Source organism: Atheta coriaria, unplaced genomic scaffold (genome assembly GCF_025399875.1).
Source record: "Atheta coriaria isolate IRGN ID8LTWV9N9 unplaced genomic scaffold, Caltech_Dcor_3.1 hic_scaffold_7_pilon, whole genome shotgun sequence".
In the NCBI taxonomy this organism is placed as follows: domain Eukaryota; kingdom Metazoa; phylum Arthropoda; class Insecta; order Coleoptera; family Staphylinidae; genus Dalotia; species Dalotia coriaria.
In genome coordinates, this window is record NW_027045449.1 from 8283264 (window position 1) to 8308920 (window position 25657).

General features: G+C 35.6%; 1 protein-coding gene and 2 long non-coding RNA genes across 3 annotated transcripts; 1 reads left to right on the plus strand and 2 right to left on the minus strand.

Annotated features, from left to right (window-relative positions):
* Window positions 1-13997: 13997 nt before the first annotated feature.
* On the plus strand, window positions 13998-16112 carry LOC135795712 (uncharacterized). Its single transcript, XR_010549124.1, has 3 exons — window positions 13998-14558; window positions 15255-15949; window positions 16060-16112. It is a non-coding gene; the product is annotated as an uncharacterized lncRNA (long non-coding RNA).
* A 2510-nt stretch (window positions 16113-18622) lies between these two features.
* Window positions 18623-24060, minus strand: LOC135795739 (uncharacterized). Its single transcript, XR_010549128.1, has 4 exons — window positions 23683-24060; window positions 21306-21343; window positions 20353-20391; window positions 18623-18786 (listed from the first exon to the last, which is right to left on the minus strand). It is a non-coding gene; the product is annotated as an uncharacterized lncRNA (long non-coding RNA).
* A 441-nt stretch (window positions 24061-24501) lies between these two features.
* Window positions 24502-25647, minus strand: LOC135795255 (uncharacterized). The gene is made up of 5 exons (XM_065306861.1): window positions 25250-25647; window positions 25111-25189; window positions 24886-25051; window positions 24719-24828; window positions 24502-24651 (listed from the first exon to the last, which is right to left on the minus strand). Exons 1-5 carry the CDS (start codon window positions 25304-25306, stop codon window positions 24530-24532), a joined length of 534 nt encoding a protein of 177 aa, XP_065162933.1. The 5' UTR covers window positions 25307-25647; the 3' UTR covers window positions 24502-24529.
* Between the last annotated feature and the right edge of the window lie 10 nt (window positions 25648-25657).

Genomic DNA, 25657 nt, shown 5'->3' on the forward strand with positions numbered 1-25657 from the left:
TTTTTCACTTTTAATTTTATTTATTTCATGACGAATCGATTGAAATTTATTAAAGTCTGTTCTTAGATGCTATTTACAACCCTTAGCGAGTGGTAAATAAAAGAAAATTGTCTTCTTACACGCTTGTTTGCTACAATGTTTGCGCCGAACAAACACAACTAAATTTTACAGTCTTCAAGTGGAAATGGTAAAATAAGGGTTGCAACGTCTTCGCGTCAGTCAAATATTTGCGCACAGCGAACAATATGCGAAACCATGCATGCATTCGCATGTGTTTTTATTTCACATTTTCCACCACTTCTAGGAAGCATAAATTTTACTAGGGGTGCAAGGCGGTAGGGGGGTTGCGAAAAGCAGTGAGAAAGAGTGTTTCACAGTTTCGCTTCGTTTGTTATTCCTATTCGAACATTTCCAAGCAAGAAACGCGCTCGGAAAAATTCTTAATCTAAATATCGGAATGCGTCGCTGCCAAGGGTTGCTACAAAAAGCATCCCCTCGAAGGCAAGCTCCATAAAACATTGAAAATGTGGAAATTTTCATATTTCGTCGAGAATGTTGAGTGTTGAAAACCCAACCGAGCAAATGGAGGAAATAAAAAAAGTATTTATTTCGTATTATTTGGGTTGCATACATTAATATTTATCTATATGCGCCATTTTGTTCCTGTCGCTGACAAGTTGGTACGGAAACCGACCGACCGGACCACTTTCATTTCCTGTTTTCGCTCGCCTGTCGCCAAAGGGATGTAAACACAGGCGCAATAATGGAAACTCGTCCCAGACACACGAAAAAGAAGAATAAAGCACCTGAATCGTTCCAAACTGTCATTGATTCGATTGGATACCGTCTACAGTCCCAGGTCGTTATTTCAAGTTGTTGAAATTTACATCAATTTTTCCCAATTGTCATTCGAACAATTTGTAAACGCTTAATATCCTCGTCTATTCAATTTAAGCCAATTTGACAGTCTAAGGTTGGGAGGTTATGTAGTTATCTATGATTGAAGGTTATGTCAGAATTATTACATTGGTAACAAATCGAAGGGATGGTAGACAAGTGGATCTTTTCATTTTTCATGACGAGTGTCAATGTATCTCGCGCGTTGTTGCACCCCGCACACGTTGAGGGTGGACGTGCTTACGGATCAATACCGGGGAGGACGGGCAGACACACGCCGTGTCCAGGCCGGGCCAGTCCATGCCGGATTCGATGGATTTTCTATTTTTATCTCATCGCTCGAAACTCCAACCACTATGCGACTGCAAAATGCTATGCACTAAGAAATGTCATATGAGTTGCATATATACATCAAACATAACCTCAAGTGTAGGTACATTTAAACATCATTCAAATGTATGCAACTAAAGATACATATCACCGTAACTTTAAAAATAATAATATATTAATTTAAATAAACATTGACATTGGCTTGACTGACCTTGACACACTATTCCGCACCGTGTGTTATTGTTGTATTTTTTCTACCGGTCATTACGTTGCATTATCCCTCATTATTTATCTTACACTGAGCGTTTTTCGAACGGAAAAAACATGCACAAGTAAAAGTTGAAAAGAAAAACATTTGATGTTTGTTTGGATTTAATACGTACACGGATTTTTTAAAAAGTAAATGAACGCGCATCGATCCGAATGGAGTTGTTAAATCTATGATTGCGCGCACACACGTACATGATTGATGGGACGTCACGCTTTTTTCGAGCCCGGCGCGCGCCTTTCACATCCCGAGGAAATGTGAAATATCATCGCCATTCAGTCGATAGCGGCTATTTTCGGACGCTGCCTTTATTATTTATCGCGTATATTTCATATGCGTGGGTGCGTCTCACATTTCTGTGATTACACGTAATTACAAGTGGTAGCCTTTGGCTAGATTAAAGTTTAAGTCATTTTGCCACACTCGGTATTGTGTTAAAGGCGGGGTAAATACCCTTGATATATTTATTGTAGTTATTTTATTTTTAGAATATTACCAGAGACAAACGTTGTAACTTTTATTTCATTTTATTTATTTTTTGTTAATTTCAATTTTAAAAGTTCGCGGAAATGTCAGAATCACTTCAGAAGTAAACAGAAAGTTATAATGGATTCTTGGAAATATTCTGGTCTTATTAGAGACCTTATTTACAAGCAAACGGCCTTTATATGGCTTTTTATAAAGATTGAAAGAAGTATTTAATGTTATGATCAATCAAAACTGTTGTAGAGCAATAAAAACAAATTTTCCGCGCGTTTTTTCATGATGATGGCATAGTACGAGTATATCGAAGTATGTCGCAGTGAAATCCTTAAATACCTTTTATTAATAAATAAATTATGGGATTTCATCAAATAAAAGCCTCAGCAATTCAAAACTTTATGTTATAACTTTTATTTCAATTTTAATTTGTTATTTTATATATTAGTACTAACTTTTGCCCACGAATTCGTCCCGTTAGTGTTTAATAAAAATGTAATTCGTTTTTACTCGTTTGTTCTTGACATAGTATGTGTCAATTCTATCAATAAGATTCGCAATTATATTTTAAAGAAATTAATTATATGAAGAATTGCTAATAATGCACTTCAGCGCGCCATCTCGGATTCAACTATTTAACTATAACTATGATTGAATCTCAATACCAACTTTTATCATATAGAAAAGGGCTGTCTTTAGGGTTTTCCCGACAATTATTCGAATTTTTCTCGCCGTAAAAACCATCCTTGTACTTTAACAAACATTTAAAAAACATGAATTGGCCAAATTGGGCTAGGCGTTGTTGAGTTATGCGCTTACTAACACATTTTGCAATTCATTTTTATATTATAGATGAAAATTAATTCGGTGAGTCAAGTCCGTGAAGAGATGAAATCGAATTTGAATTTGGCGGTCGGTGAGTGTTCGCATTTGGGGGCGCTTGAATTTATTCATTCCAAGAATGGACATTCGAAACATTTAATTTTTGTGTGCGCGATAGAAAGAGATGTAGCCAACGTCAATCGGTTTGATAAAAACTCAATTAGCGTTCGTCACCGCAGGAAAAAAACAACACAAGAACCAAAAAAGGGTTGTAAAAAGTCCGGACTACTCGAGATGTGTTAGAACGAGTTAAAACGAGAAAATTGCGTGTTTTTTTTCGTTTAGTCTTTTAGCTTATTTAAGCTTTTGAACGAGTAGGCTTGTAAATTCGTTTTATTTTTTATTATTACGCCTCTCAATAATTTTGAGCAAATTATTTAAACAGGTTTTATAAATTAGTTTAGCAATAATTTAAAATGGCCGACAGTAAAAAATAGAGTGCTCTGGGGTATTTTTTCAATTTTTTTTTTCGTTGACTGCCATTTATGTTATTTTCCTTTTTTATAATATCGTCTGCGTGTGTGTTTAGTTAGTATAAGCTCTCCTCATCCTTCTTGACAATCTCGACGTTAAAAGGTTCGATCGAGAGTAGACAATCTCAATCCGTTCCCTTTCTCAACTTGGACGCTTGTCATCCGCTCGTTTTTCATTCTCGGCAGTCGCACATCTTTGCGTTCGGCGTCGTACTTCCTGCCACTTAACGTCCATAAGTTTCCTTTCTGGAATAGTGGCTACTTAACATTTTCCACAATTTTTTTTAGTTTGTTATATTATGTAATAGATAAACTCCTACTCTTACTTTTGTTTGAACAAATTGATGTTTATTTGGTAGCCTATATCTTGTTTCCTCTCCATTTCACGCAAACATGTGAATAACAATTTGAGTATCATCGATAAACTTCACATTCTTTCGCATACAAGATTTACTTCTACACTTATTTTTCGAAGACGCTTTGTTTGCTTCTGCTAAATTTACTCCGTGCTCTTTTTTTGAATAGTAGAAGCTAGTTGTAAGTGGAAGCCATCAGATAACCAACGAGTTTTCCCATTTGTCCTTCCGCCTGTCGGGTATTAGTCTGTATCAGTTTGTATCATCTTCGCCAGCTTCATCCCTGCTTCTTGACTCTGACGTTGGCAGCTTGGACCACAGGAATTTATCCAAGAATTGCCAAAAGTAGCGCTACTTGTAGTTAAAAAAAATGATTGACTGAGATTTGTAATCAGAAAGTGAAAAAGTGATAAATTACGTTCATTTGTCAACGAAATTTAGCAAAAATATTATATTTATATACTGGCTTTGGCCCGCGACTTCGTCCCGGTAGTGTTTAATAAAAATGTAATTCGTTTTTACTTTCTTGTTCTAGACATAGTATGTGTCCATTCTATTAATAAGATTCGCAATTTTATTTTAAAGAAATTAATTATATAAATAATTGCTAATAATGCACTTCAGCGCGCCATCTCGAATTCAACTATTTAACTATAACTATGATTGAATCTCAATGCCAACTTTTATCTTATAGAATAGGGCTGTTTTTAGGATTTTCCCGGCAAATATTCGAATTTTTCTCGCCGGGAAAACCATCCTTGGACTTTAACGAACATTAAAAAAAAAAGAATTGGCCAAATGGGCCAACGCGTTGTTGAGTTATGCACTTACCAACAGATTTTGCGATTCATTTCGATATTTTAGATTATATCAATCTTCGCAATTATTTTTTTGTGTTTTTAAAAAGCTCTTTCTAGAATATAACTAATACATAGTTAAAATTGCTTAAAAAGCTTTCTAAAGCCTTTGAAACCATTCCACCCAAAATTCACGTGTGTATTTTCTACGTCTTTGAATATCACGCGTCGTAAATAAACTTTACAAGGCGGGGCCAACTCAGGATGTGCTTACGTTTTCGTCTTCGCGTGTAATTTATAATGATTTGCGTCGAAGATATAAATCTTCTTCTGCTAGTGTCGTAAATATCGTGACGCAGTATCACAGTTCGCGAAATTGCTTTATGGCCGGGAAGGAATGAAAATTTTTAAGCCGTAATACACTAACAAACGAGCAAAACACAGCGTAGGTAAAATACACCAAACAAAACATAAAACTTGGTCGTAAGAATAATCCCAAGATAAATTGGATCAGGTACGTACATATAAGGTGTGTTGGGTTGCATAGATAGGTTTACACTCATATCCGAGTGAGCCATTTTGTATAAGCGCTCTTCTTGAATGCGAGCACGCAAACAGGATGTCATTAAAGCGTGTTATTAACTTTAGTCCACTCATAGAGAAAAAGTTACCGAGGTACTTTGAAATGGCGGAACAAACATCCGGTTCGGAAGCGACTAAACAAACAAAAACTAACCTATAGTTTTTGTGCAATTAAAAAAATGAATTGACCAATTTTATTTTTGTTTCAGGTATATTTTGGATTCTACTACATTGTGTAAGATTGCAATTGATATTAATTAAGGTTAAGGTAAAATTGAGATAAAAATGTAATGCTATACATGTCCAAGACAGTGATTGTGAATCAGACGGCAATGGGGGTCTAAAAGTTAAGGAGATGAAGGCGAAGGTACGATTACGTGTCGTCCAATTTCGTTTGTGAATTAGCACCAATTTACGTCGATCCGACGCGCCGCATTACTCGCGAGCTCTAATCTGGATTCGACCGCCTCGTTTGGCGCCGATTCAAAATGGCTGCGCATCCGTATTTAACGGATCACATCAATATGAAGGTCGTTCAATGAAGTTATTCTTTAAAATTAGGATCTGACGTTTGACAATCACTATATTGATGGATTTTAACGTGGGATAAAAGTGTATGCTATAGATAGAGATGGACCAGCTTTCCGCATTGAAAGTCGGCTTTGTCGTTAGTGAATGCAGTTTGCAGTGTCCGAGTTCAAAAGTTCACTCGGACGAATTTTGACAATTCCTATGCCGTGAATGTGTGTTAAGTCTGTTTGTGTGGTGAGTGCAAAAACGAGTTTTCAAATCGCGTCAAGCGAATGAAATGAGTTTTAACGAATGAAATTATTCATTAGCTTGAATTATTCCGTCCGTCGTGTCACTATCCACAATGTTGAATCAAAACCAACATTGCATCTCTATTCGGCGACCATATTGCATTTTTAGACAAAAAAAAAACTTAAAAAAAGAAAAATCTGAAAAATTGCAACATCTGCAACCAAGTTTACAAATAGCACCCATATAATGATTGTTAGGTTGCATCGGGTTCGTGAAAAATTGTTCTGCACTTTCTGATCAAATCTGAAAGTGGTATTAGTAGTGTTAGTATGTTATCAATGTCGAATCACACTTTAACGCCGCAAGGAAAAAGCTCGGAAAGCTCGAAATGTTGGAAAAACTCACCTCCCGTGGGCTTTAAATTGATAGAACTGCCATTTCTGGTGGCACTCGCGGCTCTCGCTGCGTGAGATATCCCCGATCTGTTTGATTCCCGGCGGGGTGAGCTTTCATACCTTCGTCTTCGCTCAGAACTCACGCAAAGCTGCGAGCACAGTCACGCGCAGTTTTCGTACATCTTGTATTAGTTTGTCGGCCATTTTGTTCCCACTAGCGATACGTCACGTTATGTCTAAACTTCCAATTGTTTTTGCTAGCATGAAGTTTACGCAGTGTCAGGGGATAGATTAATTAAATTATTAACAAAGTATAAATTGCTTGGTATTGATTTATATGTAATATTGGTTGCATACATTTTTCTAAAAGATATTTTTTACAATGAATTTGAAGATTTTATGCACAGATATTAAAATTGATGATCCTATCAATCATCGCCGCTTTACTCGTTATCATTTAAAATCTGCGTCTTCCGCGCTTTACGACCAAATTCTTTTTTAGCAAACGATTAATTTCATTTGTGTCAAATCATGGCAAGGATTATTTTCAATAGGTCAATAAATCATTTTAAAATATTTTAAAAAAGTTAAAAATTTATAATAAATATATATTATCTTCAAAATAAATAGGCAACCCAATTTATACGATGTATTTTGGTGTACGTGACGCCATATTGCAATCGATTTTTCCGCCATGTTTGCGACAAGTTGAACCGCACACAAGACGAATGGCTACGATGTCAATGACAACGTTTGAGAAACGTACGAAATTTAGCGAAACGACATGTGTTCACTTGAGCCGAATATTTATTGCGCTGTTTAACGCACACAAATCTCGAAAAAAAAAAACACCGAATTTATAGCAAAATCCGAAGTCAAATTTACTTTATGTAACCAACCCTTTATTTCATGTGCAATATTAATACGTTGAGCTAATATATCCCGTAAATATCCTGTCTAGTGAAATGGGACTAGCCGACTCGAAATAGGAATAGAGATGTGTTTGGCTAATGAACTGATGAATTACATACGACACGATGTGTGTTATTCCCCTGTTTCTGGCCTTCTACACCGAACACCATTGTTGACTGTTAACATTGCCCAACTTTCAAGCATATGTATATGTGTGCGTATTATGATTGCGACTTCTGACACGTCAGTGTATGACTGGATGCCTACATTATGCTGCATAACCACATTCTTGTTCGAATATAATATCTAATGTTTGTAGTGTACGCGCACAGCACCCAGTTCGTGAATAATTTGAATAACATGAATAACATCCTAGAATCCGGTGGTTAACATTTGTGATGAGACACCATATGCTATACAATAGTAGCTGCTGCCATCTATAATTTAAGACAATAATTCTTTGGATGGCATGACTTCAACATGGAATTAATAATGTAATAAACTGTTTAAACATATTTAAGTAGTTAATTCAAGTTGTTTATCTAGTTAGTTGATGTTGTTCCGGGGTCCTTATCGCGCTATCATCATCATGTCGTGTGAAATACGCTTATGTATCGCACTCGTACGCCATGTGGGTTGCGGCTGTGGCGGAAACATGAGCTCAATTTAACACACATCAGGAGTGCGGATCTCCTTCCGCTTTGTCCTCTGTTTCATCCGCATCCTCGAACGCACGCACGATTTAAGGATAGGCGGGTGGTCACAGTCGCCGAAGCCGACGCTGCTCTCGCAAATTTCGTTATCTAATTAGTTGTTTATGAGGCGTGTAACAATATTGCCTACGTTGGCTAATGTTGCGTGACGGCGCCAGACATTCAACACATAACCACACTTGAGTTTAACCTAGAAAACTGAAACATGAGAGAAAATGAGTGTTACATTCATGGGAACGGGTTGGGTAGCACTCAAAGTTGAGTTGATGTTTGAGATGAGATGAAGCACACGGAATGGAAGAAAGTAATCGTACGTTGTTGATGACACAAACAACACGCTCATTATTTTTATCGTTGGGTGTAGAACGAAGCATCATATATGTATACGTGAGTTGTTTTCGCAGCAGGAAAACGAAATGAAGAAGCTTCTTGCTTTTCACGTAGCGAAGAAAATTAGGAAATTAGAGGATAATTTAGAAAATATCAGCAGATGTTATTTTTAGTATTTGTTTATTTTCTCTACCACAAGCAATCAAGAGAACTCATCAAATTAAAATTTAACATAAGTATATTCAATTTAAGGTAATTTATCTCGAATTAATGTAACATTTATAGTGTTTTATGGTATTATGGGGGCTAGAATGTGTTCATAGCAAGCTCCGAGATGAAATGATAAATGACTACTTTTTTTTCTTGCCGGTAGTTTTTGCTTAGAAAAAAAAAAACTCCTCGTAAAACTGCGAACGTAAAAGAGAACAACTGCAATTTTTCTCGGTTTTCCGCTTTTAAGCTTCATCCGGTTATTATTTCACATTCCAGCAAAATAAGAAAATGAGTAAACGAGAAGTAAAAAGTCCGTAAACAAAATAAAAGAAAAACATATTTCTGAAAAAAAGATGACTAGACGAAATTAACAAGTAGTAAATTATCTCAGAAAATAAACCAAAACCTTGATGGTTTCAGAATTACGATAAGTATTTTGTACATTAGCGCATTTACTAAAATGAAATGAGGTTATGGCAAAATAACTACCTCTTTCAACGTTATATATACGAAATGCACTTTACTAAACCGTTAGTTTATAAAAAATGTAAAAAATGTTATAAAAACATAAAGTTATAGCACATTAGCAAACTTATTACTAGTTTTTTTTTTCATTTTAACTTCTGTTATGTGTTTTACTTCATTATGCAGCGCTTTGTACGTTGGGTTGCCTGCATTCTTTGCACTTAGCGCCGACTACATGTACTAGTGCTTTACACACTCTACTCGTGCTTTGCTAGCGCCGCAAGCACTCGCTTTGCTTGGTTCAGTTGGTTCACTTGCTTTAGTTGTGTTTTATTGCGCCGTTACGATGGCGGCCCGTAACGACTTTAATTAAATCGTAATTAAGAACGCAATATAGTTATATTAAATGCCTCGCGTCGCTTACAGCTCACACACCGCTTGCACGGCCTGCAAAAGTGAGGAGAGCAAGAGTAGCTTTAGAATGTGTTTAAATGTTTGTGAGGTTAGACTTGCGTGTACAACTGGTTGCAGCTAGTTAGTACTACTTGTAGGCGTGGCTAGTTGTGACTAGCATTGCCTGAAGCTGCGTTCACAACTTGAATGTCGAAAGACAATGAGTGAAATTAAGTTTTCTCTTGGAAGCACCACTAACTTCTTTCGCGCTAAGTGTGGAAACGTGGCTTGCGCCATAAATGTCAGAGTTTAACGCTTTAATGACAGTTATGAACGCCTGGCAACCGTAATGTGCGCTGAAAGTGAAATAAGTGATATAAAACACTTTGATATTTATTAAATTACAACAAGCGTATAATTGTTTCGTACTTTCGCACTTACTTCGTTTATTATACTCATTTTACTAATGATTCTCATTACCTAATTGCAACTCATGAATCTGGAAAATCTGGTAGGTGGTGAGATTTGAGATTTATGTGACGTCATGTGACACATTTCACAAATTTCCTGCAGGGTTTGCAACGTGCAACGCCTCCGATTGTTATTGAATTCTCGGATGAGTTACGATTGTTTTTCGCTGCGCGTGCCAAAACGTCCGGCTTGAACACACCACCCATACATTTCATGCCATTTAATAAATTGCATATCATTGCTTTGCATAGAATTATTCTCGGAACAATAGAGGATTAAAAATCCTCTTAATGTGATAAACCCAAACAAAAACAAATGAAATAGTTCTTTAATTGTTTATTAGTCTTGAAAACCATAGAAGTTATATGGGCATAATAATATTGGTCAATTTAATTTTTGATTTTCTTAGAAATAGAATTATGTAGAATCGCTTACCCTTTTCAGTGCAGTCAGCAACACAATCTCGAACTATGGATCCTTCGCTCATGTATTTCTATAAAAAACAAAACAAAATGTTAATAAACATTTCTCAATTATGCATTACACAGCAATGCATCTATCGATTCATACATAAAACACATGTGTACGTCAGAAGTAAAGGCAAATGTTATATGCAACACATTATACTTGCATAGATAAAGTTCTCAGCTATGCATTGAATTGTACATTAGGTTGCATGTTATACTCAACATCTTTTGAAGTTTATACACATGTAAACACATATTTTGATGTTTTACCCTTTGCATTTTACGTCAGTACATGTATTTTTTATTATCTCAACGTTCAACTTTTTTTCACTTATATACATATACGAGTATTTTATATTGCGCGACTGTATCACGTTTCCTAGCTTTTCACATTCGCATATCACTCACTCGCGGAAACATTCAGCGCTCAACATTTTCACGAATTTACAAACGCAAAAACACATGTTCGAACACTGGGAACACGTCGGCATCGTTTCGGCAACTTGTTCAACTCGTCCATTTTACAAAATGTTAGCAAAGAAGAGAACATCCCTCTAACGCATTTCACATCAACTTTTTTCGCGCTCATTTTATGTTTAGCCATTTTTTGGTAGTTTTACTTTTTACGTTTCAACTTTGTACTTTTTGATGATGAACCACCGGATTGCGCAATGTTTGCGAGGGAAGTTAATGCCAGTTACGGCGAGTTACGACATGAACAGACGGAAGCAGATGTTCATAAATATACTACCGACAATTGTGATAACTGAAAGTACTATCTAAATGTACGAAAAAATTCAGTGATGGCTGATAAAATTTATTGAAATGAGAGTTTTAGTAATTTAGGTGTAAATTTAAAATTAATTCAAAAACCATTTAATTTTTTTAACTATGAACTTTTCTAAGTAGCATATGCAATCCAAATTACATATTCTCACCATTCCATGGGGAAGCGTGAAAATATGCTACCCAGCAATCATCTGCGGGGTATGGGTAGTTTTAAAAAGGGTTGTGCACGTCGGTAGGGTAGTTACGTGGCGCTTGACGGGCCTGAGCGCTTACGCAACCAATTTTTCAATGAAATTTCCGCAAATTTCCATAATTTCATCGTTTTCCACCACCGGTCTGCCGATGTCATCATACTCGTCGTTGCAATTTTTCACGCCGTGGCGAGTTTGAAATTTGCGAGTTTTTTGCTTCCCAAACGCAGTTTACGGTTAAATCCTCACTTTTTCGACCGGTTGGCTCAGTCTCAGGGGATTAATATTCATCGGAATATTGGCATTTGCAAAAATTTGCAAATATTTGCAACTTTAACAAGCATGAAAAACCCCTAGGGATTATTTTTGAGAATAAATAAAAGGCTAAATTTAAAAAATGTTTAACAAGCGAAGTTCAATTGATAAAAACATCGCATAAAATAAAATATTAAATTTTAATCTAGGGCACACTGTATATTCAATAAGAATCACTCAACTAAAAGGTAGGCAACCAAACCATCACCACTAAACTCACGTTAGTCAAGATGAGGGATGAAAAGCGGAGCGAAAGCAAACGTTTTCGATTTTCATTCTAATTTTCAGCCGCCCCGCGGCGACCGGCAGCCGCCATCGGGTACAATCCAAAGGTGAAAACTTGCACCCTTGCGCACTGGGGGTGGTTTTGGGTGGGTGGTGGCGGATGAAATTGCATAAATTATTCACGCCCGACCTCGACTACCAAACGCAGCGGCGTCGTGCCGTGAAAGTCGCGTAAGTCGTGACGCTAAAGTTTGAGCCAAGGGTTGAAAAATGAGAAGAAAAAAAGGAAGATGGGGTGGATGTAAGTGAAGTCGGTCATACGCTTGCTTTCGGGCTTATCAGCCTTAGAAATGTGTATTTATGAGTGAGAATAAAGAATAAAAAAGAATAGAAGGGCGAAAGATGACGGTTTTAATGCTAGTGCAAGTATATTTGGTTGCATATTTGAATAGCTACTATTACTTACATTTATAAATGATACCAATTTTAACCAGATGGGTATATTTTTTTGAAAACTAACAATTTAATACAACAAACGTATAAATCCAGTTTGACACTATAATTAATCCAATTTTTGAGGTTATTATTGGTTTGTGTGTTTGGTTGCCTGAATTTAAGGGCGCTGACAAATTGGAGGGCACAACAGAAGCATAATAAATCAGGGCGGATTAATTAATGTACACTTACGGATGCTCGACATGTTCACGCTCACGCACCCCTCAGGATAATTATATACAGTGTGTAAGAAATGAATAATTAAAATTAATAACAAAAATTTAGTTTCACCTCTTATAAATTTATTTTCCAACGAATAAACACACTGTACATTCACTAAGCTTCTATTTGGAGGTTTTTCCAAATTGATGTTTCGGTGTTAGACTATATGTGGGTTTTCGATTTCAATTTCGTTTTCGATGCAGGAATACCAAACTTGTATCATTCACGCTTCTCATGTTACTTTAGATCGACATAATATATTTAATGTACGCAACCCATTTAACATTGTGCATAGGCGTCTCATGAATTGAATAGCAAATGGCACTGAATAATGCGGAACATCGTCTGAGAAACGCATTTGTGTCGATTTGTCGATAATAAATTGAAGAAGAAATATTATGCAAATATTTTGCATTTTGGATGTCTTCGTATGCGATATTAATCTTTTTGCTATTTTCTTCCTTCAGCCTTTCATTTTGTTCGCCAAAGTTTGTGTGTTATATGGCGCATAGACGTTTATCATGTAATATTTGTTGTTTTATTATATTTCAAGCATATTTTATTTGGTAAACGAGTAAAGCTTTTAGATATATACAGTGTGAGCGAAATAATTTTGGAATATTTAGTTTTAAAAATGTTGCGCTATAAAATTTAAAATTAGGAATAGCCACATGAACACACTGTATTATTATTGTTACATGGCTTTAGCCGCTGCGCTCAAATACGTTCCGATGCGCTCGAAGGAAAAGCTCAAGCTCAGGCTAGAAAAGCTCGCCGAGCTTGAAAAGCTTTGCATCGGAAACGCCAGCGGTATTGAGATATCGACTTGTCTAACACGAATGCGAAAACACGAAAAGAATAGTCCGTCGGCGCAGACAATACGCAAATAAACGTCCAACCGTCTTCATCTTTTACCGCAACAAACAAATTTACATTCTTACACTGAGTTCTATATTAAAATTAAAACAAAAAAAAAGTGAACGAAAATAATACAAATACCTACATATAATTAAATTTTAATAAATATAATGTTTATATTTGTTATAATAGAGTGGTAAATATCTTTCATCCGACTGCAAGTGGATAATTTACAAAATTTTACAAAATTTCAAACAATAATTAAAACAATCATTAAAACATTATTATATAAAATATTATATAATTATTATATAAATTAAATGTCTTTTCCTGTGATTGAAATTAATGAATTGTGCATATTAAACTTATTGAATTGGAACTCAAAGATATCGACTCACGAACACTGAACGAAATCTCGATGTAAATTTGTTCCTTGTGAATCCGAAGGATCCGCATACGACCGCGCACGTACGCGCTGAAGGGACGTGATGCGCCCAGACTGGCAAAGTTTACTTTCTTTTCTTTTATTGCCAAAATATCGCGATTTCACTAGGAGTAAAAAACAGCCTGGTTGTTTTCAAGTCGACAAACAAGGCAAAATCAGTGGATTCTAAAAAACGATAAATAAAATAGAAAAGAAAACTTACATAGTAATATAATACCTATATTAATATCAATAATTTTCCAGCAAAAACTGAAATTATTACTTTTTTAGATTAATACTCACAATACAATATTTGTGATCCTTCGAAGGGCAATCAATCAACTCCATATAGGTGGAGTTTATACAGGGTGTGATGGAACCAACCCCATCATTGTACAGCCCGCACTTGAGGCATTGCAGTGCCATGCTGGAACCAATCGCCACTCCTAACACCATCAACGATAACAGGAAGCCACTTTTACCCATTGTGATTCGATGGAAACTTTTCAAGATAAGTTTATAAACTTTTTTGTCCCAGTTATTTATATTATGATAATGTCTATAAGTTTTTAAGGGTAATTTTATTGTTTGTTGGCGTATAAACTTTTCGCTGTCCGTTGGATAATCTTAGCAGGAAAATTTCACAAACGCGCAAAGTCGACAAAGTGACAGCAGGGTAGTAGCGCACCGGCCGCGGGTTGTACGACAACTAAGTTTTCGGATGCGCCCGAAATCGCGCGCTTCAACTTTGCGCGCCCGCCCGCGCATACCAAGCCGCCTCCGATATACTATCAAAACGGGGCTACTCACAGCTGCGGCAAACTGTAAGGGATACACGCCCACTTCTACACAAGTATGTATACAATTGTTTTATGTTTTTAAGAAAAATTATTGTTTATAATATAATTTCATAATGGCACTCTTCAGTTACGGAAATTAAATTTAGTTTTTCTTCATTTTGATTTAATAAAAATTTCCTTGTTATTTCTGGAATAACAGTGCAACGAGTGTTTAAGAATATTTGCGAGCGTTAAAGAATACTACACGCATGCTGGAATGTTTTCCTCTTTTCCTTGTTTTCTCTACTTATGGAGAGATAACAAGCATGCGGATTTCAGCAATGCGCGGAATGCACAAATGACGAAAACTTCTACGAGAACAAGAGGAAAATCTTTTGTTAAAACTTGCATCGCAATTTATTCTACGCACGATGAAAGAAAGGAATTTCAATTATTTACGTATTTACGTTTGCAGAAAACTGACGAAGGCGTGGAAAATGCTTACATCTGCAACATTCAAATTCAAATTTTGTGTCAGAACTATGTTGCAGGTAGTGAAATAATACTAATATTAACAAGTTATTTATTTTGACTGCGTCGCATTGCATTTTGAATATTATAATATTTTGGGTTTTAATTTTATTGGCATTTTCGTGAGATTTTTCTTTATTATATGTTTGTGAAAAATTGTTTAAAATAATGTTATAACAATTGAATTAACTGCATTAGTGGAAACTTTGTTAATTCTTGTCCTTTTTTTTTCTGTTTAGTTCATGAAGAACAAGTAAAATCAAGGCCCAATTGCTGGAAATTCTCAAAAATTGTCTACGAGTATAAACTCGATTCGTCTGATCTCGTGTGGTGTTTAGCAGAATACACCAGTATAAGACGATAAAATTCTACAGAAACCTACAGCTCCTTAGGTTGCAGGTATTCTCAGTTAGCTTCGACATCGCTAGCTGGCGCCACTTATATTAACATCGCCGCGGATAACGGACGCTACCTTACGCCAAATTTCAACCAAAAAATGAAAATGCCCCTTTTGTGTTTTCGATCCTCTAATTTTTGTGGTTTTAGGTGTCTAACGGGCGAACACGATGTTGTAGGGCAACCGTTTTTAATCAAAATTGTAGGTATTAAATTTTTTTATCGATTTTGTACATAATTTGTAGGTGCATCTTTTGGGAACCCAATAAAAATGTACTTTTTGTGTTTTCCGATCTTCTAATTTTTTTGATTTTAGGTGTCTAGCAGGACAACGCGATGTCGTAGGACAACCGTTTTTACACCTAATTGTAGGTATTAAAATTCTCTATCGCTTTTGTATACAATTTGTGGGTTTATCCTTTGGAAACTCTATGAAATTGCCCCTTTTGTGTTTTTTGATCTTCTAATTTTTGTGGTTTTAGGTGTCTACCGGGCGAACGCGATGTTGTAGGACAACCTTTTTTACAGTAAACTATAGGTAATAGAATTCTCTATCATTTTCGTATATAACTTCTTGGTTTGTCCCTTGGAAACCCTATAAAAATGTCTTTTTTGTGTTTCTCGGTCTTCTAATTTTTGTGGTTTTAGGTTTCTAGCGGGCAAAAGCGACACCCTAGGACAGCAGTTTTTACACTAAATTGTAGGTATTAAAATTCTCTATCATTTTCGTATATAACTTCTTGGTTTATCCCTTGGGAACCCTATTAAAATGCCTTTTTTGTGATTTTCGGTCTTCTAATTATTGTGGTTTTAAGTGTCTAGCGGGCGAACGCGATGTCGCAGGACAACCGTTTTTGCACTAAATTGTAAATTTTAGGTATTAAAATTGTTTCAATTCACATACTTTCGGTTATTTACAGCACATAATTTGGGTACTAAAATATTGGGAGTCGCGTTGTTGTTTTTAATTTACGAACATAGATTGTTGTCCCTCCAACTGTGGGTCGGTTATCAATTGTCGTTCCTGTTTAGTCCGGCTTAGTTGTTCGTGCGCCGTGGTGTGGTGTGCACGTGTTTTGTTCATTAATCAAATTTTGTGACAATTGTTTGCGTTACTAAAGATTTTAATTCTGCAATTGAATTAGAATAGGGCGGCATTTAGCAATAATGGTGATTGTTTGTAGGCCGTGTGTGGTGGCCGTCGGATAAGTATGCACGCTGCTGTGTTTATCAATCGATTAATTTTTGGTTCACCAGTGCGCGCGTTTCCGTTAGCAATCAGTCAGTTATCGTTTCGCACATAAGAATAACATGGATTTATAATTAATTACTGCAAATGGACAACTTTAATGCACAGGACAAAAAGTTTGAGAGTGGAGTTTATGATATCTATAACTGAAGTGTTGGAGATGCGTGTAATTTAAGGCAAGTTTTGACTACTCCCGAATTTACTAGCTGTAGATATTTTTTTATTTAAAAAAATGTATCTATTATTATTGTTGTCAATAAAACACAATGTAAAATTATAATCTCATTCATATTTCTTTGTGGTATCCTCTCCGTCGTTTTCAGTATTGACGTTTTAAGTAATATTGCGTATAAATTTTATGCGCGTGGAGCGAGTGCAACATAGTTGAGATGTGTTGTTGTTTTTAAAAGTGGAGTGAAGTAGAAACATAAGTAGAAGAATCAAATATTAAGAACAAAAACACTCGGTGGTCGAGTGGGTACGTGCACCTGCTAGCATGCTAGTAGGCACGGATCGAATCTCAGATATAGAAGGAATTTTTCTCAAATATAAAAATAACAGGTGTAATTTGGGTTGCATATATGAATTGCAACGAAATATAAGAGAAGTTGCAATTCAAGGGAGGCAATGAGAGAAGTAAGAAAGTAAGTGGAGAAACGGAGAACGGAGAAATAGAAGGAGTAGAGAACAGAGGAGGAGGAGATGATAGAGGGAAGAGAACAGAATAGAGAAAAGGAGGAGATACAAGAAAGAGCAACAGGAGTGGATGAAATTTTTAAATTTTTTGGCACGTGTCGTTATAAGACAGTCTACGGTCGATCTCCCACTACTTCGATGCCTCCATTGCTCCCGGCCCATCCTACAGCTACGATGTCTCTACGCTTCATCCCCAGGATTCTTAGGCATATCAACAATTTTTATGGTGGGGGATCATCCCCCGAGTGGGAGAACTCCTTATAAGGACATTCCTTATAACGTCTTGTTCAAATATTTCTAAGTTTTAAGTCGTCTCAAGAGAGGTGACACTTAAAAATATTCTTACAAGTTCTGACCTGTAGCTGAAATGAAAGATGGAGGACACAAATCATACAGGATACCTTAACAATTTTTATAGTGGGGATCATCCCCTGAGAGAGGGAACTCTCTTAGAGACCTGTACCTGAAATGATAGAAGGGGTACATTCAAAGCATAAGACATAATATTTCTTAACATTTCTTTATTAATAAATTCAATGTAACATAATACAAGTTTAGATTTTACAAGTCAACAGAATTCATGCAGCCATATTGACACAGAACTTAGGACCTGCATCGTCGCGCACATATAAGCATGTAACACGTCAAAATGATCTACCGGGATAAAGAAATCAGCAAATTGCCCATTTTCTAGGTGATGGAAAATGGAAACAAATATACAGGGTGTTACAGAATGAAAATTCAAAATTCAAGAAGTTAAATTCTAATTACAGTCAAAGCAAAATTTTCAGGGATGTGAAGAAAAACGATTATACAAGGTGTAACAAATAAAAAATTCAATCTTCCAAGAAGAAAACCACTAAACACTACAAATATTGCTCGTTTTCACCCGATGCGCCGGAAACTAATGAACAGGGTGTTACAAAAAAATAGAGTGCCAAAAGAAAGCTCTAAAACCACTGCTGAAGGAAAAGTTTCACGGACACAAAGAAAAGCGAATATACAGAGTGTTCCAGATAGAAAATCCCAAGTTTAAAACAAAGAACACTCAAAACTCACAAATAAAAACGATTTACTACGTACTGTACTGTACTGAAAACTAATATACAGGGTGTTACAAGAGGAAAATTTTCAAAACTCGAAATATGGTCCATACTCACATCATGACGAGAGAAATTTATGCAGAAACAACTATATTTTAACATAAATTCAAAGATTTTACCCGAAAATCATGAGAAAAGTTGAGTAAAAAAGATGCTACAAGAATAAAACAATTACATTTTAATATATTGTGTATACATTTATCATTTGATGATAGCATCAACTGCATAAGGTAACCGGCGGGTGAGGCATTAGCATAAATTGATAGAACATCCGGCGGATAACATCCAAACCAGCAAGCGACGGCGCGTGGTAATACAGTAGGTAAGCTAAATACGATAAAAATAACTAGTTACTTGTAAATATTAAGTAACTATGGAGACTATGATAGCGAAAAACTATTCAATGTACATGACTTTATTAAATCAACAAGAAACTTTTTAATTTAATGATGCTAAGGAGTGTAATTCGATGAAAAACGTTCAGTGAAAAGAGAACCGAGCCGTGGTCGACCACATGAATATTGTCATTTTAATAATTTTCAGATATTTTTTTAGAACAATGTAATAATTAAATCATTCTTATTATTTTCGGAAACAAGGCTATGAATTCAGATAAAAAATGCTACCACGTGTTTGTAATTTGCAAAATTAATATCCCTCATTTGGAATATAATAATCAATTTAATATAAACCGCGAAAAAATTAATTACACACATACCAGTGCAATGATGAAAAGATTTTAGATCCAGGAATATAACTTATTAACTGAAAACTCGTGCGGAGATCAACAGGCACTTATTTCTTACTTAAGAACACTCCATCCGCCACAACTCATCAAACAAAACAGCCACACATGCTCGTTTCGAATATTTTGCTGATGACGACAAGAAACACGACCATTAATTGAATAATTGAAGTCTGAAAATGCGTGGCTGGTAGTGAGAAGCGCTCGCGGACCACGCGGTTAAACGACTGCCGTGTGCGCTGCGCGTTGCCAGGTACAAGGCAGGTACGTCGCGATAATACACGTCAGCCGAACAAAAAAGTTGTTTATAACAAACGTAGTAGTAAACACGTACTTGAGAAGACGAAAGTAAAAATTTACACTATTGAAGTAACACACACACACGAAATCAACTTTTACTTTCAATATATCTCGACATAAGAAAAGAATATATTGGTTTAGAGATGCAATAAGGATGATGTAATGTACCAATACAAATAAAAAAAATTCTTGTCTTCTAGTTGTCTTCATATAAGTTTACTGTATACTTTAGTTAATTAAATAATTGATGTTCACAACATCGTGACTAATTTAAATATTCTCTATAAAATAAAGTATTAAAATCGGAAAAATAAAAAGGTACGACCACTTTTTTTTAGTTTTTTTTCAATTCCGAATAGCACAATAGCCCGGAACCCGAGCCACTTCTACCGCTACCTTCGTACGGTGCCCTGAACTCGAGTCACTTCTACCGATACCTTCGTAGGGTGCCCTGAACACGAGTCACTTTTACCGCTGCGCTTGTACCGCGCCCCGAACACGAGTCACTTCTACCGCAGCCCTTGTACGGTGCCCTGAATACGAGTTACTACTACCGCTGCCCTTGTACGGTGCCCTGAACTCGAGTCACTTCTACCGCTACCATCGTAGGGTGCCCTGAACACGAGTCATTTCTATCGCCACCCTGCTAGGGTACATTGAATGAGACTAAACTAAATCAACAAAAAAAAAATAACAAAACCCTTCTTGCGCTATCATAATCGGATAAAAAATTTGAACATTTCACAAAGGTATTCCGCAATATGATTCGTTTTCGCGGGCTATTACAACACGTAGGTGAAATGTGATAAAACATTTATCCGAATAATATAACTTAATTATAAACTTACCAGTGCTGCGCTCATCGGTTTGCAAGGATACGGCAAGTACTGTAATTAAAAGAAAACAGAAGTAAAACAAAAACAGTTCATACAATATGATAATATTATAATCACACATGGGAGAAAACAAACTTTGTATGCTGAGTATCGCAATGGTCAGATAAAAGTAACTTACTCAAGCACGAATAGGTTTCCGATTGATCTAGCGACCGACCACGTTCCACAATAACCGAAATATTTGATTTGAAATATAAACATCAAAAGCAAACAAAAAAGACATTCATGCACATTAAATGTACAATTATTTATTAATAAACCACTGCAGATGCATATTACGACTAAGTCGATTGATGACCGAATATACTCGTAATGCAAACTTTGAAAATATACGTCTAGATACGCCAGACATCGGCACAAAACTAGCTGCAGTTCACCAATAGAGCATACCAAAACTGCGCTCGCAAGGATGCGACAGTTCACACTAAGACTCTGTGCCTGCTGCATAAGGCAGGTAAAAGCAATAGATGCGCAAAGCCAGCGCGTGGATACCACGCGACCTTATGCGCAAATTGGAATAGATGCGCAAAGCCGGCGGCGCGTCGATGGCACGCAACCTTGTGCACGAATTGCAATAGATACGGTACCTGTGATAAGAACTAAACTAAAATGTGCTGCATGCGACAGCGCGACGAGAATCTTACGCGTAGCATTTCGCACGGTGAATGCGATAAGAAAGTTGTTTATAAACAAACGCTGATATGATTCAAAACGAATACAATTCTATTTTATGATTCGTAGTTCATGCTGGTGAATTAAAATTTAAATCATAAAATTATTAATGCTTATTGTTTCAGTTTTATTGAAACATTTATTGAAGCAATGACTTCCGCAAAAGATATCAATTTTCTAATTGCAAGAAATCTGGAAAACTGATGCTATAAATGATAATAAATTTTACTTACCAGTGAATCGAACACCGCAAATCAAATGTGAGTAGATACTGAAATAAAGAAGAAACAAAACATTAGTTACACAATTTCGGACAATGAATACCGGCGGAACTCAAAGTTTACCATAAATTTCGTCTTCTTCTCCATAATTATTTAAATTAGGTTTCGTACCAGATAATACATTGAGCCAACGAGTTGTACAGAAGTCAAAAATGGTTCGCACAAGTCCTAAATATTATTTATAATCACACACAAAATCTGCCGGCCGGCGTCCGACGACAACCGATCAGAAATCCACGCGAAAATGTAATTAACACACAAAATATTGAATTCCGAAGATTACATACGCAATAAATATTTACCGATTGACCAAACACGGCAATTAACACTAATTTCAATAAAATATTACGCGATATACCAAATTTACAATCGAGAAACACGAATACTAGACGGAGTATGCTTGCTGCCGCACGAAGTAAGAGCTGCGTGCCGGCTTCACAACTGTGCACGTCGACTTTCACTCTCAGGAATATTTTTAGTTAAAACATGCATCGTTGCGCTACCTGTGAATACTTTATTGTACTTCCAGGAAATACCAAGCGTTTCAAAAAGTGTGGCGTACATATGAGGCAGTGAGCGATTGCCTTTGCATCAGTGAGTGGTCACGCGCTTAAGTGGCCGTGTCCGTGTATCACCCTATCTAAACAAATACCAATTTTTACACATAACTCAAAACTTCAAATATAGAAGTCAATAGAACACACTTATTCCAAATAAATTAATTTAATTATATTATTATTATTATTTTTATTATTATATTATTCATTGATTGTGTTTAACGACAATTTTCGAATATCTTCTACGACCAAAAAATTTTAACTAAAAAATTCGAAGAAAAAATTTTAAGTAAAAAAGTTTGAGCCTGTTTTTCGACCGATAAAATTTTAACAAAAAAATTCGTCCGAAAAAAGTTTACCAAAAAATTCGACCGAAAAAAAGTTTACAAAAAAATGCGACCGAAAAAATTTTATCAACAAAATTTGACGGAAAAAAGTTTACAAAATAATTTGACCGAAAAAAGTTTACAACAAAATTCGACCGAAAAGTTTTTAACAAAAAAATTCGACAGAAAAATTTTAAGTAAAAAAATTTGTCTGTGTTTTTCGACTGAAAAATTTTTTTAGAAAAAAAAATCGACCGAAGAAATATTGACTAAAAAATTGGACCGAAAAAAAGTTTATAAAAAAAATCGAGCGAAAAGATTTTAACAAAAAAATTCGACAGGAAAATTTTAAAGAAAAAAGTTCGACCCTGTTATTTGATCGAAAATAATTTAGAAACGTTTTGACACGGTTTTTCGAGCAAAAAATGATAAATATTGGAGTGAAACAGCAATTTTTGAACCTAATTTCAGGGCACTTCTGGACAAGTTAAAGGATTGAAAGGGTCTGCATGGTGTAGATAAACTCTCGAACTCTAATATGACAGTAAGAAACTTCAGGAAAATCAGTTCAAGAAATACAAGGCGTTTTCCACACCATGTTTTTAACATTTCAAAATATTGCTAAAATTTGAAGGGCATTTTAGGGCACTTCCAAAAGGTTTAGAACATTAAAATAACATGCATCGTAAAAAGGGTCTTTCGGACTATAATATGGCGTAAAGAAACTTACGAAACAGAATATGTATTAGTTCAGGAGATACAGGGCGTTTTCTACGCCATGTTTTCAAATATTTATTAAATTGTCAAATTTTGATGAGCATTTTGGGGCACTTCTGGAAGGACTGAAAAGTTGTAAGGCATGCACCTTATAGAGACACTCTTTAACTTTATTCTGGAGTAGAAAAACTTCAAGCAAGTCTATTAGTTCACTAGATACCGGGTGTTTTCCACACCCTCTTTTCCAATTCTCCTAAAATTGCTCATTTTTGAAGGGCATTTTTGGGCACTTTTGATAGGGCTTGAAGGTTGGAGAGTATGCATCGTATGGAGGAACTCTCTACCTTTAATTTGACGTGGAGAAACTCTAAAAAAGTCAATTAGTTCACAAAATACAGAGCGTTTCCCGCACTATATTTTCAAATTTTGCTAAAATTGTTTATTTTTGAAGGGTATTTTAGGCCATTTTCAAAAAAGCTGGAAGGTAGGGGGTATGCATCTTGTAAAGGAACTCTCGAGCCCTAACATGACGAAAAGAAAGTCCAAGGAAGTGAAACAATTTACAGATACTGAGCTATAATCTGGATTGCATATGTCGATTCGGTTCAATATAATGCAATACCAGTAGAAGTTACTCTAATAGACGATGCAACATACGAGTAATATAGAAGCAAGGAGAGTTGAGGAGACAAAATTGTAATTATTATACACACATTTTTATAAACTTACAAGTATATCGGGTAATCTCAGGAGGTACTCAAACGAAAAACACATGTTTTAGCAGTCGGACTATGTTGCACACTTATTAAGACTGTTCCTAGTGCTGTTTGACCGGCGATATTTCCGTGAAAGCCCATCGAGGACAGGCGTTAATTGCTAATTCTTTCAGACATTTCCAATACCAATTCCTGGCATTAAAATAATCCAATAATTGTCTGGTCATTAGTCCACAGATAAAAACAAAAGTTTTATAACCATTTCACGCGTAAATCATCGTTTTAAAAACACTGTACACGTCTATTATCATTAACTACCGATATTTATGCCACTTTTTGATCGATAAATTGTAAGGGAGTTTATTTAATCAATATGAATGAAAGAAAGGTGGTCATTCAAATGCAAATAAGAGCAGACTGAAACATTCGATCGTTCTTAGCACGCGCGCAGCATGGATCTGGTTTTTACCCCACCACGAGCTCCGATAAGCGTGTAGAGTTGAAAACAAAACATTCAGATATGTTAGTGTAATGCAAGTTGAAAGTTGCTTAAATTATTTATTATTTATGAGGATGGTGCTAGCGTATTGTATTTTGCGCTATCAAAGTGTACAAAAAAATCAAATACCGGAATATCCGGAATTTAGTACGTCGCGAATGCTGCTTATACACTAGCTCCTATTAATACTATTAGATATATTAATATTTTCAATTAACAGGTTGTCGCGGCGCGTAGTTAGGTCCTCGTTCTAGGATATACATTTTTGATTTTTTGAACACTACTGTGAAGAGATTCACAATCTAGGGTAGGGTAAAAATTTAAAAAAAAAAGTTTCTTTCGTGTTATTTTATCAATAAAATCAGTGCAGATTAAAAACTCCCCCATATATAATGCATTTATAAGTTAAAATGTTACACGAAATTGTCACCACAACCCAAGTATTCTTGTGTATCATATTGACTTCGGCACCGGTAATTACCACTAAAATAAACATAGTGCAAGTGATTCAAAAGTATTAAATATTCACATATTTTTATTTAATACTTACGCAGGTCCGTAGTTGCATGTGTATAGTTTGACATACGGCGTGTCCCAGTACTGGATATCTGTGTACATGATAAAGTCACATCCGACACTGTTTGTATCAGACCAAACAAGCTGAATACAATAGTTGGCAATTAAAACAGAATGTCAGGATTAAATTAATGTACTTGCCTGTGTATACTTGTATAGTACGCAGTGTTCCAAGAGTATTTCTGACCGTAAGTGTAATCATTATGTTCATTGAACCAGGCTTTAATTGCAGCCTCCCAGTTTTGTGTTGGATCCTCTGTGCTACTGTATTCAATATAAAGGTTTTGTCCTACGTGATGCCAACGATCTAAAAAATTTAAAAGCAAACAAATTAAAGTTTTTAAATAAAATAATTACAGGAGTCACCATCGGTAATTTTCACACGTTTTATTTTGCATTGTAAAGAAACTGCACGCCCCTTCTCAGCTAGTACATCATCGTACTTCTAATAATTCAATAAACATTTTTAAATATTATTAAATAACGATATCAATAATACGAATACCATTTTGAGTAAATTTGTGCCCTTTGGTTGATTCGGTACTTCTCCGTAGGCAATCATACGACGATATTTGTTATGTTCGTCAACAATAATTCTCTCCTGAATCGGGTCTATTCCAAGTCTTCTTCTTCTCTACTTCAAATATAGCACCTGCAATGATGGCACACACAACGAAAGTAAAATGCATGGTTACTGTTTAAACAAGAACCACATTAACATTAAGTTTGATTCAAAGAAGTCTCACTTATATACTGAATAATATCTGATAACATATTCGTGCCAATTGTATATTATTTTATGCTTCTAACATGAAATCACAAGTTTAATATTGTTTATCAAACGATTTGCTATTTTGAATATCTGAACAATGGCCTGTAATTGTTATCAAATATTTTTGCCACGATTTGTGTC

Coding starts and splice junctions, on each gene's coding strand:
- LOC135795255 (XM_065306861.1), bottom strand. CDS start 25,306: ATGATTGCCTACGGAGAAGTACCGAATCAACCAAAGGGCACAAATTTA. Junction 25,190..25,249: donor GCACAAATTTACTCAAAATG/GTATTCGTATTA, acceptor TTGAATTATTAG/AAGTACGATGATGTACTAGC. Junction 24,652..24,718: donor ACATGCAACTACGGACCTGC/GTAAGTATTAAA, acceptor TGTTTATTTTAG/TGGTAATTACCGGTGCCGAA.